The following is a 20,532-nucleotide window of genomic DNA, read 5'->3' on the forward strand; positions in this document are numbered from 1 at the left end:
TGCGCGTGTGCGGGTGTGTGCGTGTGTGTGTGTGTGTGTGTGTGTGCGCGTGTGTGTGTGTGTGTGTGTGTGTAGATGTACCGGCGTGGCTAAAGAGTCTGCGTCTCCACAAGTACGCCGCCCTCTTCTCCACCATGACTTATGATGAGATGATGTCACTGACAGAGGAGCAGCTGGAGTCACAGGTTTGTATTGGGGGTTTTGTGTGTGTGTGTGTGTGTGTGTATGGGTTAGAGAGAGAGTGAGAGTGAGTGATAAAGAGATAGTGTGTGTGTGTGTGTGTGTGTGTATGTGTGTGTATGGGTTAGAGAGAGAGTGAGAGTGAGTGATAAAGAGATAGTGAGTGTGGGTGTGTGTGTGTGTGTGTCTGGGTGGATGTATGCTCATGTATATGTTGAGGGAGTGGTCTTAGGGTCACATTTCCCTGTGACAGGAGACTTGTAGGGCACAGTGAGTGCCCACAGGTTGAGCAGTCAAGCAGAGTGGACATAGTGCATGTAGTAACACAGGACCTTTGACCTCTGACAGTGTACAGAGATGAATAAATAATATCATTGTAGTACATATGAATGCAGTACAACAACAGTGGTGATCTCTTTAAGGGGAGTAGGGGGGATGGGGGCTGTCTCATAAAGGTTTTCTGTGGGCCACTGACCCAGGGGGAGGCTAGAATAACCCTCATATCATAAACCACCCCTACCCCAAAGAGTAAAACGGTGGCTATAAGTGTCACTGTCATTTACGGCTCCGAAAATCATCTAAATGAATCGCCTCTAAAAATATTGCCTTCCCTTTCCAGAATGTCACCAAAGGGGCGAGACACAAGATCATCATCAGCATTCAGAAGCTGAAGGAGAGGCAGAACATGCTCCGCTCCCTGGAGAAGGTGTGTGTGCGTGTGTGTGTCTGTGTGTGTGTATGTGTCACCCGCCAAAATGCGTCAGGAGCCTTGGGTTACAAACATTTTCTTAAGATAGTGAGCACTTAAGCTAAGGTTGGAATTGCTCCTCGGTTTCGCAAAAGGATGTTGATATTTGAGCTCAACAGCCAATCAAAGTACACCCCTCCCTTCCGTGCTCTTGTAGCACGTGTGTTGATTGGCTGGGGTTGTTTTTGGCTCGGTCCGAGCCACTACATTTGTTTCCCATTTTCAGAGCCAGGACTGTGTATGAACACCAGAAGTTTTTTTTTTACCGCAAACACTGAACGGACAGCTAGCGGACCATGAGGAGCAATTAGCAGAATTTGACAAAATGTGTATGGGATTACAATCGCGGACTGCACCTTTAACCCATCCCTTAACAAGCAGTGGCCGCAACACTACACATGACCTCTAATCTACTAGATCTGCATCAGGACGGCACCAGATCCTAGCCAGAGCTGCCCCAGCTGCTTCTGACAGCCACATCAATCAATCACCTGTCAGCTGCCATGCACTGCAGACATTGATCAAGGAGCCCACAGCCGAAGTGGAGCGTAGAGTGGTGCCTGTTTCAGAGAGACCCTGAGGCCTGAACCAAAGCACAGCTCGGCACTGAATTTAAAACCCTCTGATTAGATGTGTTTAGCGGGTAGATTACCAAGGAAGATCCAGGATTGTTTAATAGCACTGTAATGTCTTTCATCTATCTAGGCACGAGCTTTGGGGAAATCCCTTTCATCTAGCTTTCTTATCTATCATGTAGATCGGTTGTTGTGCTTGGTCATCGTGAGAAATAGCTTGTAAATACGTGAGGATATGTATTTGAAGCTACAGTATTCTAATTAGGCATCAGAGTGAGAGTAACAGATTTGTTATTTTGATACACTGGACGCGGAGCTGAGCTGCTTTCTTGCGATACTTCACCTGTTCTTCAATGCTTCAGCTGCATTATGTAAATGAAACAGTTGAAATCCTCTCTGCCATTTGGACTGTGACGAGCAGATGTTAAATTAGATGGCGGTCTCTGACTCTGGCTTGGTTTGTGCTTTCAAACTTCAAACAATGTCAGAGGGAGACAGAGGAGGAGGAGGCCCCTCTTTGGCTTTCTAATTTGGGATTAACCTTTTCACCAGGACGTCACGCTCGAATTTGTTACCGGTGCATTTTTATCGGTGGGGAAATGAGACACCTGTTGCTGGATGTGTGTGTGCTCCCTGTTTGGACCTTTTAATGCTCTCCTCAAGTAGGGACTTGATGTGGTGGTCCCTCCCGCAGGGAGAGACCGAAGCAAACCTGTCGTGTATTTTTGGTATTAAGTATAATTTTATCTTCACATGTCAGTCTCCTTCCTGTGCGCGATCAGAAAATATCGACACACCTGGCCAGCGTTCGTGTGGCGTTTATGGAAACAACAGGGCTGAAGTGTGATGTCGCTCATTGGGAATAGGGCTCTTACTCACCTCAGGCTAATTTGGCATAACTTTAAAGAAACTCTTCCTCCCTCGCTCTCTTTGTGATTCCCTTTATCTCTGCCATTCATCTTTCTGTCTGCCTCTTTTTTTCTCTTCCTCTCCTTCATTCATCTTTCCTGTTCTCTCCATCCCTAATCCCCAAATTAGTTTACTCTATCACTCTTTCCAACTTTCTCTCTCTCTCTCTACTTCTTTCTCTCTCTACACTGTCCATTTTTCTGTCTCTTTCTGTCTCTGATCTTCCCTTTTCTCAACCCCCTCTTTCTGTCTTTCTCTCTCTCTATTCTTTCTTTCTCTCCCCTCTTTCTATGCTCTCTGACCCTTATCCCCTTTGCTGTATCAATTCAGTTTAAATCACTTTTCTAATTGTACAAAGAGTTGGCATGTATAAAGATAATAGAATAGACTCTGCCTCTGTAGTGACCATTCTGTCTCTCTCTCTCTCTCTCTCTCTCTCTCTCTCTCTCTGTTCCTGGTGCAGGATGTTCTGGAGGGAGGTAACCTGCGCGCCCCTCTGCAGGAGCTCCACCAGATGATCCTGACGCCCATCAAGTCCTTCAGCTCCGAGGAGCCTTCCCAGCATCCTCTGCTCGGGCCCGAGGGCAAGGCGGGGCTCACAGGGTCCCACATGGGTGGAGGGGAGGTGGAGTCCAGCACCACCATCATCTCCGAGGGAGACATCCCTGGCCAATTCACCCGGGTCATGGGCAAAGGTGCCACACACACTCACACACAATTATACACACAGTTACACAGTTATACACACAGTTACACACACGACCTAACACAGTTACACACAATTACAGACAACTTAACACAGCTGCACAGAAAATTGCATACACATATATGTGTTGTCCCCTTAAATCAGAGACTCATAGTGTCCTTCTCCTTCTCTCTCCTTCCCTCTTTCTATCTCTACCCCTCTCTCTCTCTCTCCCTCTCTCGTGCTCTCTCTCTCTCTCTCTCTTTGCAGTTTGCACACAACTCCTGGTGTCACGGTCGGATGAAGAGAACATCAGTTCCTACCTGCAGCTCATTGATAAGTGCCTAATCCACGAGGTAGGCACAGCACACACACACACTGCACAGAGATGTCTGGGTTAGTGCCTGAACTAATGTAACCTGGGGGACAGACACAGCACACACACACACTGCACAGAGATGTCTGGGTTAGTGCCTGTACTAATGTAACCTGGGGGACAGACACAGCACACACACACACACTGCACAGAGATGTCTGGGTTAGGGCCTGTACTAATGTAACCTGGGGGACAGACACAGCACACACACACACACACTGCACAGAGATGTCTGGGTTAGTGCCTGTACTAATGTAACCTGTGGGACAGACACAGCACACACACTCTCAGACGCCTCTCTGACCTCCTCCCAGGGGAATCCTTAAAGGGGGAGACATCTTGTATAAATAATGTGTAGATGTGTTTCATGGGTCATACTAGATCAGATTTCATGGATGTATTTTATATCGTACCACTTATGTCTGATTATCCAAGTGAAAGCCAGTGTGTGAATGTGTACAGTGTTTTAATGTATGTGTGTGTGTATGGCCAGCTGAGCGTGAGCCTCTGACCCCAGTGTTGTGTGTGTTCTGCTAAACTCTGACCAGCTGTGGCTGGAGACTGTGTCTGTGTGTGAGTGTGTTTATTTCTGTTGGCATGGAAACCCAGGGGTCTGTGTGGTCGACGGTGGGGAGGGTCTTTAAGAGAAAAAATGCTGAAGAGATGGAAACCCTGAGTCACGCTCTCTTTCTCCCCCACCCCCTCCTCCTCACTCTCCCTTCCTCTCTACCCTGCCCTCTTTGCCCCCCCCCCTTCCCCCAGGCTTTCACAGAGACACAGAAGAAGCGCATGTTGTCATGGAAACAGCAGGTGCAGAAGCTTTTCCGCTCATTTCCACGGAAAACTCTCCTGGACATGGCAGGGTACCGGCAGCAGAGGAGGTGTGTACACACACAGACACACAGACGCACAGACACACAGACACACAGACACACACACACACACACACACACACACACAGAGAGACACAGACACAGAGAGACACAGACACACACACACAGACACACACACACACACACACACACACAGACAGACACACACACACACACACATACAGCCAATCATATCTACAGCTACATTCCCGCTCATGCATGTTTCAGCAGTGCTTGCGATTTAACCTTTGATTTTGACTGTGTGTGTGTGTGTGTGTATTCACCTCTATGAATGGATTCGAGTGGACGTCAGCAGTTCTACCCCATACGCAGCAACAGCACTGTTTACTGTGCTCAAATGTGTACTGTGGAACTCACCTTGTTGAAACCATTATCGATTTCAATGTTCACTATAATTACATCTCTATGCAGTCATGGAAACCTTAGAAAGAGCCGAGATATGGTGTCATCTTAGAAGCTCTCTCCTCCAACCAGTGACTCACATGCGTAGACCTCACAGCCTTGTGTGCCCACCTAAATGTTTCACACGCTTTCATGACTCACTGGCTGAGAACTCTAATAGGCTGAATAACCTATTCTTGAATGACTGAAGGAGTTAGGACAAACAGAAGGAAATATTTTGAATGAGGTGGAGAGAAAGGAAGAGGAATATTTCACATGATGATTAGTAACTTCATCACTGTGTGTGTGTGTGTGTGTGTGTGTGTGTGTGTGTGTGTGTGTGTGTGTGTCTCCACAGCCGTGGTTTCGGTCAGTCCAGCTCCCTGCCGACGGCGGGTTGTGTGGGTAGTGGTGTGTCGGCGCGGCGGAACCTGCGTCAGTTTGGCATGCCGTCCAGGAGCCTGCCGGGGGCACGGCTGGGCATTCTGGGCTCCGCGGGGCTCCTTGGACCAACACCACGCAGCTCCAGCACCACACCTACTGGGCTCAAACAGGGACGACAGGTGAGATACACACACATGTACACACACACACACACACCACCCAGCTCCAGCACCACAACCACTGGGCTCAAACAGGGACGACAGGTGAGATACACACACATTGCAAGCGCACACACACACACACACCACATAGCTCCAGCAGTACACCCACTGGGCTCAAACAGGGACGACAGGTGAGACACACACACACACACACGCTCACACACACATGCTCACACACACACACACGCTCACACACACACACGCTCACACACACACACACACACACACTCGCACACCACATAGCTCCAGCAGTACACCTACTGGTCTCAAACAGGGCCAACAGGTGAGATACACATATGCACGCACACACACACGCACGCACCCACACACACGCTCACACACACACACGCGCGCTCACACACACACACCACATAGCTCCAGCTCAACGCATACTGGTCTCAAACAGGGCCGACAGGTGAGACACACATACCACACAGATCCAGCTAAATGCCTTCTGGACTCAAAAGGGGTTGATAGGTGACAGACACACACACACACACACACACTCCATTTCACACACTTGGCTAGACAGATTTGAGTTTGTAAGGGGGAACAGAAACACAAGAAGGTGTATGTTTGGGAATGGGACCTTAGCTCCGAACAGGTGTGTGTTTGTGGGGGGAGTCTGGAGTAGTCACAGGTGTGTGTTTTGAGGGTGGAGGATTGGGGAGAGGTGTGTGGACCTTGAGCACAGGTGGCTGAGGTGTTTCCCAGAGCAGACAGGTGTTGGTCTCCCTCTGAGGAGAGGTGTCGGGTACAGAGCACTGAGGTTAAGCACAGATATGTGTGTTTGTCTGTGTATGTATGTGTGTGTTTGTTTGTGTTTGTCTGTGTGTGTTAGCTTTTGAGGAGTGATATGTGTGTGTTTGTCTTCCTGCTGTCTGTACAAACCTACCTGTACTTCATAGGTTGTGTGTGTGTGTGTGTGTGTGTGTTTGTCTGTGTGTGTATGTGTTTGTATGTGTGGACAGGTTTTTGTTACAGAGGGCTGAGGTGTAGGTTTTGAATGAAGAACAGAGCAGGTTTTGTAGTGTGTTATTTCCACCAGCAAACAGAAGTGTGTGTCAAAGGTGAACATGTCTGAGAGCTGACTGGAGACAGGCTTGTAGGGTCCATACAGTGATGCAGACCACAGATAGGTGTGTGTGTGTGTGTGTGTTTGCAGGAATGGGGGAAAATACAGGAAGGGGCTTGTTTGTGGATGATAGGTGTGGTCCGAATAGGTGTGTGTTAGGGAAAAAATAGGTGTGTGTGTGTGTTTCTGAGGAAGAAAATGGGTGTGTATTTCCATGGAGAGCTCCACTGCTGTGACTCCTGTTGGTGTGTTACTCAGGGCAACAGTATGCATTTCTAAGTGGTGTTGTAAAGATGGGTGTGTTCACGCTCCACGTTTCCAAAATCTCACAAGTGTATTTCCTAAACAGTATCAGTAGAGAGGAATTCAGAGAAGTGTGTGTGTGTGTGTGTGTGTGTGTGTGTGTGTGTGTGTGTGTGTGTGTGTGTGTGAGAGAGGCAGTGATGATGTAACATTTAGGTGTGTGTGTGTGTGTGTGTGCGGAGGGGGTGACGTCATGGGGGTTCTGGCGTAAGCCCCCCTGCACTCTGAAACAGACGTCCCCACGTCCTCCTTTTGAAGTGGATGGAACTGCTGGAGAGTTTACAGCATTCCACAAGCCCCACATCACCTCTACACACACACACACACACACACACACACACACACACACACACACACACACATGATCCCAAAACGGAACAATTGATGATGGGGCTTGGAGCGCTGTGATAACCTGGCAGACTTGCATGTCTGGCCCAGTGTTTCTACAATAGGAGGAAGCTGACCTGCCTCTCTGACATAATAACTCTGGATTGTGGGCTTAGGTGTGTGAAAAAAAGAGGGGAAAGAGTGTTAGAGAAAGGGAGGGATGAGGGAAGCCAGGGAGGAGTAGGGAGAATGGAGAGAGGGAAGAGAGGATGGTAGAGGGGAAAGGAGAGAGAGAAGGAGGAAGAGTTGGGGAATATTAGGCGGTAAGACAGAGAGAGAGTGAGAAAGAGGGACAGAGGTGATGGGGGTTGAGGAAGAAGAAATAGAAATGGGTAGAGGGAGGGAAAGAAAGAGACAGAGAAAAGAGAGAGGGAGGGAGCTAGTCAGAGCCAGTGAGAACAGCGCATAGGCATTTCCTGTTTTTTCCCTGGCCCTCTGAACGAGAGAGGGCCACAAGAGGGGGAGAGGCAGACAGACGAGGGGGGTGGAGAGAGAGAGAAGAGAAGAGAAGAGGGGGGGGGTTATGGAGAACAGTTTACTTCATGTGTTTCTTGAATTCATGAATGAGTGTGTTGCTGACGTGAACTATCAGCCGATTATAGCAGCCACTGCTTACTGCTCACCACACACACACACACACACACACACACGCACACACACACACAGCTGTCCCCTGTAGACATACTGGAGGACATGGACTAGCTCACTGGGCTGTTATGTTATGCCCACACACTGACTCAGTACATTTCACATTTCACTTCACTCACATTTACTGTATGTGACCAGGGCACTGTGTGTGTGTGTGTGTGTGTGTGTGTGTGTGTGTGTGTGTGTGTGTGTGTGTGTATCTGGATGACATGGACCAGCTGTTACACTGATTCAGTACCACTCAACTCACTAGGTATAATCATGTTTACTGTATGTGCCCATGAAGCAGATGACTTGTTTCTTAATACATTGTGCTCTCTCATAATGCTTATGTGTGTGTGTGCGTGCCTGTGTGTGTGTGTGTGTGTGTGTGTGTGTGTGTGTGTGTGTGTGTGTGTGATCTCAGGGTCTGTGGTTTGCCAACCCAGGGGGCAGTAACAGCATGCCAAGTCGCAGTCACAGCTCGGTGCAGCGGACACGCTCTCTGCCCGTCCACACCAACCCCAACACCATGGTCATGTTTCAGCAGTCAGGTAAGACACCCGTCCTCCCTCTGGCCCTCTCTCTCTCTCACTCCCTCTCGCCCTCTTTTGATCCCCCTCTCTCTCAGTGTACCTTTGCTTTCTCTCTGTCCCATCTCTTTTTCTCTCTGTCTCTCGTCCTCTCTTACCCTCTGCCCCCACCCCACACACTGCCTCCCTCTGTCATCCTCCGAGAGAGGTGTGTGTCTGTTTGAATGTGTGTGTGTGTGTGTGTGTGTGTGTGTGTGTGTGTGTGTGTGTGTGTGTGTGTGTGTGTGTGTGTGTGTGTGTGTGTGTGTACCTTTTTGTAGACTGCCTGTACCCCACACATTAAGCTTGATGGTGCCCTGAGGTCAGGTGGATGGGTTCATCCTCGGAACAGGGTGCTCTGTGTGTGTGTGTGTGTGTGTGTATGTGAGGCGGGGTGAGGGGACCCTCAGACTAGTGTGTCAACTTGAGCTTCCTTTAGCCTGTTTAGCCTCTTTCAAAATGTGCTGAATGTCAAACAAATACACCAAGAATTAACCAGGTCTATCTGACATGTACACACATTTGACACCAAATAATATGAAATATGATTAAGTGCAAAATAATAATATATTCAATATATATAACAATCGTGTCTTTCTCAAAAGTGCACAGGGACCTTGTTAATTTTCAGTTGATGATACACACACGCACACACACACACACAGGAGAGATAAGAATGGTAAGAGTTGTGTAAGCAAAGAAGAGAATTCAGCACTGTGTATGTGTATGTCTGTGTGAGTGGTAAAGTTAAGAGTGGACAGAGAAAGAGAGAGGGCAGAGGATGGAGGGAGAAAGAGAGAGAGAGAGAGAGCAGAGGTTGGGAGAGAAAGAGAGAGAGCAGAGGGAGGGAGGGAGAGAAAGAGAGAGAGAGCAGAGGGAGGGAGAGAGGAGGAAGGGCAGCCTCTACAATGAGCCTCTTTGTGCTGGGTGGCTGGGACACCCTGGCACACTTTCCCTGCCCTCTTTCTTTCACTTTTTGCTCTACTCTCTCTCTCTCTCTCTCTCTCTCTCTCTCCCCCCCCCTCTTTCTCCTTGCCTCTCTCCTTCTCCTCTCCCCCCCTCTCTTCCTCTGCCTCTCCTTTCCCCTCCCTCCTTCTCTCTCTCCTTCTGTCAGCAGTGCAGAGTCATCCTCCAGCCCTGGCTCCCCCCCCCCCCAGGCCTTCCTTTGGTGCTAGTCAGATTAATGGATTGATTAAAGTACAAGCAACACGACGGGGGGGGGGGGGGGGGTGTGAAGGGACATGGAGTAGATAGGAGGGGAGGGGAGGGGGCCGGATTTGGCGTCTATAAATAGTAGGTGGAGTGGAGTGTCCAGCCAGCGAGTGCCTAACACAGCTCTTCCTCCCCAGAAAGGGATTTACAGAGACCCTGTGTGTGTGTGTGTCTGTGTGTGTGTGTGTGTGTGTGTGTGTCTCTGTTGACTCAGCTAAAGTTGGCAGTGCTAAAAGGCTAACAGGAAAGGCAGACAGGCAGCATCCTTTGCTAAAATTCTTTAAAGACTGTGTGCGTCGACAGACTATGTGCGTGTTCTCGTGTTTGCAAGATGTTTCTGTGTGTGTGTGTGTGTGTGTGTGTGTGTGACTTTATCTGAGGCATCTCTCCTGCAGTGTGATCAGTACGATGTTTGCCATGTTATCTCACTGTCATTCAGCTCGTTAGCTATCTCACTCGTGTGATCAGATTAAGAGTGCCCAGATCTTTGCTGACCACGGTCAGCTACTGTATCTGTGACGGTGTGTGACTGTAGAATCCTTCTTCACGGTCATGCGTTACTTTAAACAGACTTTATGTATTACTTTAAACTATTAAGTCTTTATGAGTTGTTTATTGATGGGCATAAAATTGCCTTGTCTGTAAAACAGCAGATGTCTCTGACAAATACATATGATCTTGTTTGTCTTACAGTAACACTGTGTGCTCTTTCTCAGTGAGTTTAGTTTAGTGTCAGAACTCCGAGAGTTGAGTTTAGTGTGAGTTCAGCAGGTGTTGTTGTTTATGTGGTTGTAAGTTTGTCCTGTGTTGATGTTTAGATTCACAGGTGTCCGTGACTGAGCCAGACATCAACAACCGCCTGGAGTCTCTGTGTCTGAGTATGACCGAACACGCTCTCGGAGGTAAGGACCCCGCACCCCACCCCACCCCACCCCACACCACATCCACCCACCCAAAGCCTGCCGCGAATGCCGCCCTGGGTGAGTGGCAAAGTCGGACGAGCGATAATGGAGAAAGTGTATTGCTAGGTCAGATGAGCGATAATGGAGAAAGTGTATTGCTAGGTCAGATGAGCGATAATGGAGAAAGCGTATTGCTAGTTCAGATGAGCGATAATGGAGAAAGTGTATTGCTAGGTCAGATGAGCGATAATGGAGAAAGCGTATTGCTAGGTCAGATGAGCGATAATGGAGAAAGTGTATTGCTAGGTCAGACGAGCGATAATGGAGAAAGCGTATTGCTAGGTCAGATGAGCGATAATGGAGAAAGCGTATTGCTAGGTCAGATTCCCATCTGGGATGGATGGATGCGTTCCAAATCAGGGCCAGAACCGGGTCAGAATCACCTGCAGTCTGGACTTACTGAACAGTCACCACAGGCCGAGTACTTGATACTGTGTATCAAGGAAGTGCTGAAAGCCTTAACATGACTATCTGATGTTTCAAGGTTTAGCTGTAAGCCAGTACACACACACACACACACACACACACACACACACACACACACACACACACACACACACACACACTGATTATCTCCAATTATTCCTCTAGGTCACTCATGAGGGGAGGCAGAAAAGAGATCTGCCCCCAATGCTGCATTAAAATCAGATTATTGCTGTTGAGTTCTTCACACAGGGGGTGGGGGGGGTCCGTTGGCTGTCAGATCAGTGCATCATTCACTACCACTGAATCTACACATTATGGAGAGAGAGAGAGAAAAATTAAAAGGCTGCGAGAAAAAGCAAGGAAAGCGAGACCCCAGTAACCATTCCCATGTGAAGCTTAGTTTTCCTTTGAATAGAGAAGTCCTCTCCCTCGCTCTGACTCTTGCTCTCGCTCCAGTCCTCTCTCACTTCTGCTCTCTTCCTCCCTCTCTCTCTGTCTCTCTCATCTCTCATACTTATTTCCCTCTTTTCTCACTCTCTTGCTCTTTGTCCCTCTTTCTCTCCCTCCTTTCCTCCCTTTCTCGCGCTCTCTTTTGCCACCCCATCTCTCTCCCCCTCTCCTCTCCTCCTCATCTCTCTCTCTCTCTCTGTTTCTCACTCTCTTCCTCTACCGCTCTGCTCCCCCTCTCTCTCTCCATCCCCCCTCTCTCCCCCTCTCCTCTCTCTCTCTCTCTCTCTCTCTCTCTCTCTCTCCCTCTACTGTGTTGTGAGTGAGAGACAGTGCCTCTCAGTGCTGTTTGCAGAGAGGCCGGACAAGTGGGGCTTTGTGTAGTGGGGGCTCCGGTTGCTGTAGTGGCGGGGGGTTGTGTGTGTGTGTGTGTGTGTGTGTGTGTGTGTGTGTGTGTGGGGTGGGGGGGGAGGTGCTGGGCAGGCCGGCGGGCAGGCGGGACTGCGGTAAACTCAGGAATGCCAGAGCCCGGCATGCAGAACACACGGCTCACCGAGACGAGGTTGCCCGAACCCAACAGAACCACCAGTGTTTCTCAATGCTACTGTACATCTTTACCCCACCCTCTTTACCCACGACCCCACCCACCCTACACACGACCCCACCCTCCTTACCCACTACCCCACCCACCCTACACACGACCCCACCCACCCTACACACGACCCCACCCTCCTTACCCACTACCCCACCCACCTTACCCACTACCCCACCCACCTTACCCACTACCCCACCCACCCTACACACGACCCCACCCACCCTACACACGACCCCACCCACCCTACACACGACCCCACCCTCCCTACACACGACCCCACCCTCCTTACCCACTACCCCACCCTCCTTACCCACTACCCCACCCACCTTACCCACTACCCCACCCACCTTACCCACTACCCCACCCACCTTACCCACTACCCCACCCACCCTACACACGACCCCACCCTCCTTACCCACTACCCCACCCACCCTACACACGACCCCACCCACCTTACCCACTACCCCACCCACCCTACACACGACCCCACCCACCTTACCCACTACCCCACCCACCCTACACACTTGTATTTGTGTCAAAACAACTGTTGTTGTATGTACATTTCCAAAAACATGCTATGACCTGCTATTTATAACTGAGATTCTCTCTGATGGGTGAACTTACCTCTTTGTCCACTAGATGGCGTAGACCGGACATCCACCATCTGAGGGCGGAGATCAGGAGACCCAGGAAGGCGGAGCTTCCCTGCCCCGAGGCCAAGGGAAAGGTCACCCTGAGGTCACAAGCCCATCCCCACCCAACCTGCACCACCGGCCAATCTCCAGCCACCCCCACCTGCACATGCCCAACCCCCCAAGCCAATGGGAGAGGTGGAAGCCGGGAAGGGGCGGATCCAATCAGTGCCATTTTCAGTTGAGAGAGAGAGAGATGAGAGAGAGAAAGGGAGAAAGGGAGGGAGGGTCCACCAAGGCTGGTTCCACCAGCACCACCACCTCCACACCTGCTGCATGTTCTCACATCCAAGTGTTTTTATTTAATTTTTTTTAAAGTAGGAAGTCACTGCACACGTTTGAAAGGAAAGAGCGTATGCCTTAGCAACGAGACACCTTCATGACAACCACACCCGCCATGACGACAGCCTCTCGTGGGCCTCTGCTGGGTCAGGTCAGATGGTCAGAGTGAGTGAGGATGTCTGGGCATGCTGGACACAAGGGTGGAGCAGTCAGAGAGGGGGGGTACATGAGGGCAGGCCACAATGCACCCCCCCCCCTCCATAAACACAACTGAACACACTCTATAAATCGTAGGTGGAGTGTTTATTGAATAGATACAATAAACACACCTGTACACACTCTTCCCATTGAAAACCCAGAGCACCCAGCTGACATCAAAGCAGCCATGAAAGCATTAGGCTACAGTACACTACAGCTGAGGAGGACAAACCTTGGGGCAAAGCAGCCATGATAGCATTAGGCTACAGTACACTACAGCTGAGGAGGACGACCCTCGGGGCAAAGAAAGCAAACAGCACAGGCAGGCAAATAGTTTCTGCTGTTTCAGAGTGTTTCCAGTGAACACACAGGGCTTTGAGAGAAATATTTGCTCTGCAAAGGTGCACAAATACAACATTTTATAACTATATAATGTTTACATAGGATGCTACTTTGAAGGGTACCGGATGAGTTTGACAAATTTCAGGTATGAATGTTTTTCATGGTTTTTGTTGTTGTTGTTATTGTTTTTTAAACACAACAAACATATTCATTTTTTTTCTCAATCGGCTGTTATAGTTTACAATTCAGTGGGTTTCTTTTCAGATGTATTACTGATAGATATATTAGTTTTTTCTCTCTTGTGAATGAGGAAGTCATGTGGGACTGATGATGCAGAGTCATCTGTGACATGAAGGCCAGAGTAGAGTGTACAGGAAGTGATGTAAGTGAAGGCCTTTGTTGCCAATGGATACAGAAAGGAACGAGGATGTTGATGTTTGGGATTTTGGGATTGTTTCTTAAAAATCGGTGAAGAAGAAAAAATGATCCGTGGGGTTATCGGTATGTTTTTATAGTGAGAGGTCAGAGAGAGGTCAGACGTCTGGAGAGATATTTGGGGAAAATGTCAGGTGGTTTTTCTCGTGAAGGTAAATAAGTAAGCTACTTCTGTTTCTAGTGTCTTTTTACCTAGAGGTTTGCATATGGGTTCCTTTAGACTGGATCAAGCTGTCCAGAGCACCGGGTCGTTAGAAGGTGCTTAAGCAAACCTGCCCTTGCAGAGGTAGTGGTCATCATTTGAGCTGCTTACCTATTACATTTGCAATATCTACACAGGTCTTTCAGAAGTGTGTTTGTGTCTGTATGTTACAGGTTCAAGTGGAATAAGGTTAGTGTAATGGGGACAGTCAAGTTATTAGAGGCATGTGGAGTTCTGGATCTTTCTGTGTTAATTGACCCGGGGATATACATAGAGTTCGCTGTCTATTATAAAACAGTGAACTACACACATGAACTGACAGAGGAAAAGAGATTTATGTTGATTTTCATTGGGCGATTGAGCTAGACGACTATGACGGGGTCCTGTATACGAGCTCTATTCCTGAGAACTTTCATCCGCTGTGTGAAAGATTTTCTTTAGTGATTATCTCCATCTGGTGGCCAAAAGTGGTAGTACAGTACTCCTGCACACCGTGACAGGTAGTTGTTACTTTTATTTTGTAGAGAGAAAAGAAATGAGGGTAGTTGTGCGGTTTCTGTATACTGATTTCCAGTTTTGTCTTAATTTAAATCATTAGTTTATTGTGTTTGCTATACAATTAATTTTTAACCAGTGTAGGTGTCATGATAAAAGATAAGCTCTGTATCGTTAGATTATCTGCCACTGTGGTTTTTCACACTTGAAAATCATTTGGATTTTCTGTTTGAAAAGGGGCTCAGATTTTGTTTAAATCTAAAAGTCTTTCGTTTTAGTTTCAAATTTGTCTGAATATGTCTAGGGCCGTTTCAAGCCCTTTTAATGAGGGTTGATACATTAGCTCATCTATACTTTCAGCGCTTTCTCTGTTTTGTTCTGTTTTCTGTCAGCTCTAAAACCCTTTTGCTGACGATGTCAGTGAGATGCTAATATGGGCGGCAGACTCTGGGCTTTCTGCAGGGGAAGATGGGCCACTGGAGTAAAGCAGACTTAGATAGCGGAAAACTCCAACCCTGATTCGGGCCTCATCTGGGCCAGAACCAGAGGCTCAGGGGCACCAGAGGAAGGGTTTCACACACACACACACACACACACACACACACCATGCTGCACGTCAATCCCCGGAGTGCAACTGGCCCTGAGCCAAATCTGAGTGAGCGTCAGCTCCTCGGGTGACCTTTGGTGTAGGGACGCCCTCTAGTGACCCCTCTACCTGTCGCTTGTCCAAAGATGCCCCGTGACACCCCCCCCCCCCAAATGGCCTGAATGGATTCTCCCTGTAAGTGCAGGGTGTGCATTTGATCCTCTTGTCAGAGCGGACAGCGGGAGATGAAATGGGGCGAAAAGCGGGAAAGATTAGAGAGAGAGCGAGAGCGATTGTGTGTTACACACGGTGACAGGTGTGTGTTTTGAGCCCTTGTGATGGCTTGTGTGTGTGTGTGTGTTGTGAATGTTGTGGCGGCGTATGTGAGTAGTCTGTCACAGCCAGGCGATTTGCCTTTAGCTCAGCGACAGGAGAGAGAGCGTCTCCAAGGAGACAATAGGTCACTGGTGTCCGCTCGAGTCTTCTGCCTCCCCACGCATGCCAAGCCTTAAACACAGGAGTTGGACTTTGCATTAAAGCATGTTAGCAGATGTTCTGGCATAGCTATGACACCATTGCCTGGCTTCATGTGTCATTTAACACGTGCCTCTTTGTCGGAGATATGCATTTAGAAACTTACACAGACTTTGAAGCCACTTGTCACTGCCATTTGAATAGATACTTTTAGCTCATTCAAATAATTATTTATTCTTTTTTTCTATTGCGATTTCAGAGGTGATTATTGTATTGGTTAGGTGTATTATTTAAGATACCATATATATTAACTTGCTATGGCTGGTAACCATATGTTCATCTCAAATATCAACATAGTTATTTTTGTTTAATTTTGAACTATAATCTCCATTTCTATTTGATAGTTTTGAAAAATAGACATATCAGTTGTTTGTTTCCCTCTGACTTTTCCTCTGCCGGTGATGCAATCCTTTAGTTGTAGTCCACAGTGCCTGTGGTGGGTCTGGGGGGTGTAGTTCATCTGGCCTGTACTAATGGGAGAGCTCCTGCTCGGTGGAAGCAGCTGGTTTAGTACTGAAGTACCAGTATGGCGCTAAAGGTCACCGAAAGTTGTTTATTTGTTGTTGTTTTGTCTCTGTTTTTTTATGTCAAAACACTTTCTACATGGAACCACGTCACCTCAGCGAAACTGAATAAAAACTGACAGACAAGCAAACACAAGTATCAGACGTGTGTTACTGGCGATTGGCTGGACACGATGATGGACACGCAGATAGGGTCCCAGTGCCCGTTACAGTGAAAGGGCTGTGTGCTGTGTGCTGCTCTGTTGTCCCATTTGAGAAGCAGAACATGTCACATCCCAGACAAGAGAAACAGGAGCTCCAGCCACAGCGTACCCATACACGTGTGTGCCAACAGATGGCGCCAGATGGACCCATGGGATGAGATTTGAGGCCCCCGGTCTCTGGGAGCTCTCTCATTGTGTGCCGTCGACACTCGTCTTGGCCAAAGTCTTTTTGGGAACGTGTTAAAGACCAAGTCAGAGAGGTCTTGGAGGCGCTGGTTGCTGCCTCGGTTCAGAGGGGTGGTGGATAGAGGGCTCCTCGAGCGCCTCTGTGTACACAAAGCACAAAGCTGACATGTCTCAGTCTAAGTGCAAACAGCTCCAACACAGGTCACTAGAGCAGGGGAGACGCTGCAAACTCACAGTATTACTCTTTAGATGCTACCTTGATATTCCAAAAAAAAAATGATATATACTATTTAATTTAGTGTAAATGAAGCCTTTTTTTACCTTTTTTTTTTTGTTTTAGTTTTTTTCCAGAATCTGCACGTTAGTCCTATTGTTTATGTGATGAAATGTGTGTTTTCTTTTCTTTAGTTTTTTCTGTTTCATTTTGTAAACTCATGCCTCCATACTGTAATGGCCCTGCCGCTTTACTGTGCGCTCTTTGGATTTTTCTAATTTTTATTTTGTTTGTTTTTTTTTTTTTTTTTGTTATTCTCAAGAGCCGGTGTCCTGTATTGACTGCAGGCTTACATATATATAAATATATATTTTAAAAAGAATATCTTACGTTTAAAAAAAAAAAACACCAAAAATTTACTAAAAAGAATGGGAGAAAGAAAAAAGACAAAAAATATGTAATTTATATTTTAGAAATGCATGCAAGAGGCTGGGAAGTCATACTTAGAATAACAAATGGCAGTGCCTTTTTTGTACTCAGACATTTACCCCAAATGTAAATGGTTTTATATGGACTTTAAAGTGTAATAATATTTCAGAGGAAAGCAACTACAGACGTGTTGGCGGCTGGCGAATGGTGACATCATTACAAACCGCAAGCATGATTGGTTCAGTGACAGCATACTCTCCTGTTTGGGTTGCAGATGGACGAGAAACAATTCCTTTTTTTTCGTGCTGGTCCCAGCGATATCAGCTTTTTGTGCTTCTGTACTCTGTAGGTACTTTCAATGCTGATATGAAGTAAAGAATTACACCTGTCTGTACATCAAACAAACAGATGTATATATAAATATATATTATATATATTTGTCTATGTGTGTGTCTGTGTGTGTTGGTGTGTCTGTGTGTGTGTGTGTGTGTGTGTGTGTGTGTGTGTGTCTTCTGTAGTTTTGTACAAATGTCCTCAGAAAACAAAAATACCAGTAATGCTGCAACTGGCTTGGCATGACCTGTATCAGTGGCTGTTATTTTTCTTTTCTTTTCCTCTTTCCTTTTTTTGTCTCTCTCCTCTTGGGAATACTTAAAATGCCCACCTGGTGTCGTGAGTCCTGGGAACGAGAAGTCTGTAATTCACTTCCAACACTGAGGCCCCGCGTGCAGTCAGAACACACACACACACACACACACACACACACACACACACAGATCAGAACAGATCAGTGTCTACTGGCTCTCCACTGAAGGCCCTTCTAGAGTGTCCAGGGAGAGTCCTCGAAGTCCTCAAAGCACCCATACCGTTTTATACCCAGTCCCACCGACCAGTGGTGACATTCAGTCAAAACTGATTTCGCTCGCTGCTGAAGTCCATCAAAATCCACGGTATTCGGCCACTAAAGGTCTGATTGGATCGTCACCTAAATATGTCCAGATTACACAGACATATGCCTATTCTTATGGTTCATATTTGTCATGTATTTCAGTGGAGTCTCTTATCATGCGTTGTGTGTTTTATGAATGTGCGTATTCAGTGTGCGTGTGTATGGGAGTGGATGCCGTGTGTGTGTTACGTGTGTGTCATATTATGGCAGAACGCTGTGTATTGTATGTACAACTGATGGGAGAGATGCGGTGTGTAATCTGTCGGAGAGCTGTCATGTGATTCTGAATGTCCTTTTTTTGTTTTGTTTCTTTGTTGTTCTATGGGGTCTGTGTTACATGCTTGATGTCTTTGTAATAACCACAGACATAAAAGTATTAAAGAGTAACTTTGGAAAAAGCGGGCCTCTGTGTCTCTACTTATTCACCCTGTCTGTGACTGCCGAGCAGCGAGACAAGAATCCACTACCTCCTCTCTGCTAACCAATCAGAGCAGCCAATGCCAGTGCCAGCCAATCAAAGAAGAGATTCTTATTGCCAAAAGACGACCCACAAGCCCGCAACAGCTGAAATGCTGAGTCACTGTGCAGTCTGAATAGCTTTTTCAGTGTTACTTGTTGAATGGACCACCCCATGTTATGTGTTTTTAGTTGACTCTGTAGCAGTAGATACAAGGAGACGGATATAGAGTGGTTATAGGCAGTAATGCTTTTGGATTTGAGTTGCATGACAAGACAGTTTAAAGACACGTCCAACTGAAAGGGTTTATATGTTCCGAAAAGTGAAAGGGTGTGATTCTTTTGCTTCTAGCTGGAAACTAATCAAAACAAAGTGCAAAGTGAATGGTGCTTTGTGAGAAATGTGTTTCACTCCATGACTTCACATACCAAATAGATTGATTATATCAAAGTGCAACAATACCCCCAGCTCTGAGCCTAACTCCACCCACTGCATCATTTTGAAAAAAGTAAAGAGTGGGCAAGGGGCTGCTTACCCAGCAGGATACCACAGTAAGCCCTGGCATGTCACCACGTCCTCCAGACACCAGGCCCCTTTGCTTTCCATAGCAATCCATTACTTCAAATCACACATTGATGAAGTATTGGTCACACAGGTGTCTATGACGGTGACATCTTAAAGTATACAAGTCATTTTCTTTCATGTACAGTAAATGCAACATTCATGCAAATTTAAATCAAATAAAAAAATATTCATATATAATATGTAATGTAATTAGAATAAGTAGTACTCAATTAATGTTGTACCATATATGGATTTAATATCGTTTAAAAGTGAAGTTACCAGACAGGTTAGAGATAACGTCAAATATAACAAAGATTTCCCAAGGCTGGGATGAGAACTGTCACAATCCTCATTTTAAAAAGGCCACATGAATGTTTCTGGAGGTCCGGCGCCAAGGTGCCCTCACTTCCTGTTTGACTGTTTCACAAAGAGGGTCAAGAACACTCCAAACATTAAGACGGAGAAGAGTTACAGTCCATACACTTCATAATACACGTTGTCACTTTTAAGAGATTTCGGACATTTCAAAGCTAAGTGTTTTCATTGCTCTCATCCTGACCGGCCGCAGGCTGAGAGACCGTAGCCCTGTTTACACGAGGCAAAGTCATCCAGACTGCAGTCGAATAGACATCATCTCCATTGTAAACGTATAGCATTTACATGTGTAAACATGTACACACAAACCTAATGCATTCACAGCAGGTGGGTGTAGATCTGAGAGCATTTTCCTCTGAATCACATTTCACAGACTTCCTTATCGAATTGGTGTCGACCTGCCACAACAAACTAACTGAAAAAGCCATTTCACATGTAGGTTTTGAGAAGGCAGATGTGTTTACACTCGATAAACACCCAGCTAAAGTGCACCTCAGATGGTTTGAGCTCTCAGATTTAAGACATCTGCATTTAGAGGATTTTTATGGCGCAAGCAGAAATTGGATTACCACTACCCGATTTGGCCTCAGGTAAACAGGGCCAGAGAGACATTATGACAAATGAAATCATTTCGAATTTCCATCTGTGCTAGTTTCTTTTTTTAGTTAGCTACATATATAAATCAATTTTTTTTGTTGTCATGTTGCTGTTTAAAAATAGTAAGGCTATTTTTTTCTTTTCTTTTTCTGACATCAAAATACAGAAGAGATCAAATAAAGACAATTTCACAAACTTTACATAGCAGAGTTGTACACAACCAAGTACTCGTCAGTGTGTTTTCACTCCCAAACCCAGAGGATCTGGACCATGAGAAGACTGCTGTCAGCCCAACAGTGAGGGCACACAT

General features: G+C 46.8%; 1 protein-coding gene across 10 annotated transcripts in view; it reads left to right on the forward strand.

Annotated features, from left to right (window-relative positions):
- The window catches only part of samd4a (sterile alpha motif domain containing 4A), a 55,274-nt gene extending 36,647 nt beyond the window's left edge, over window positions 1-18,627 (forward strand). For all 10 annotated transcript variants that reach the window (XM_031580308.1, XM_031580310.1, XM_031580311.1 and 7 more), the window contains 9 exons: window positions 76-185; window positions 800-886; window positions 2,876-3,107; window positions 3,368-3,453; window positions 4,236-4,354; window positions 5,106-5,310; window positions 8,172-8,298; window positions 10,347-10,430; window positions 12,598-18,627. In XM_031580308.1, the coding sequence (XP_031436168.1) occupies window positions 76-185; window positions 800-886; window positions 2,876-3,107; window positions 3,368-3,453; window positions 4,236-4,354; window positions 5,106-5,310; window positions 8,172-8,298; window positions 10,347-10,430; window positions 12,598-12,626 (1,079 nt within the window). In that variant the 3' untranslated portion in view covers window positions 12,627-18,627. The remainder of the gene's footprint in view (window positions 1-75; window positions 186-799; window positions 887-2,875; window positions 3,108-3,367; window positions 3,454-4,235; window positions 4,355-5,105; window positions 5,311-8,171; window positions 8,299-10,346; window positions 10,431-12,597) is intronic.
- Window positions 18,628-20,532: the final 1,905 nt, after the last annotated feature.

The sequence above is a fragment of the Clupea harengus genome, chromosome 14 (genome assembly GCF_900700415.2).
Source record: "Clupea harengus chromosome 14, Ch_v2.0.2, whole genome shotgun sequence".
Classification (NCBI taxonomy): Eukaryota; Metazoa; Chordata; class Actinopteri; order Clupeiformes; family Clupeidae; genus Clupea; species Clupea harengus.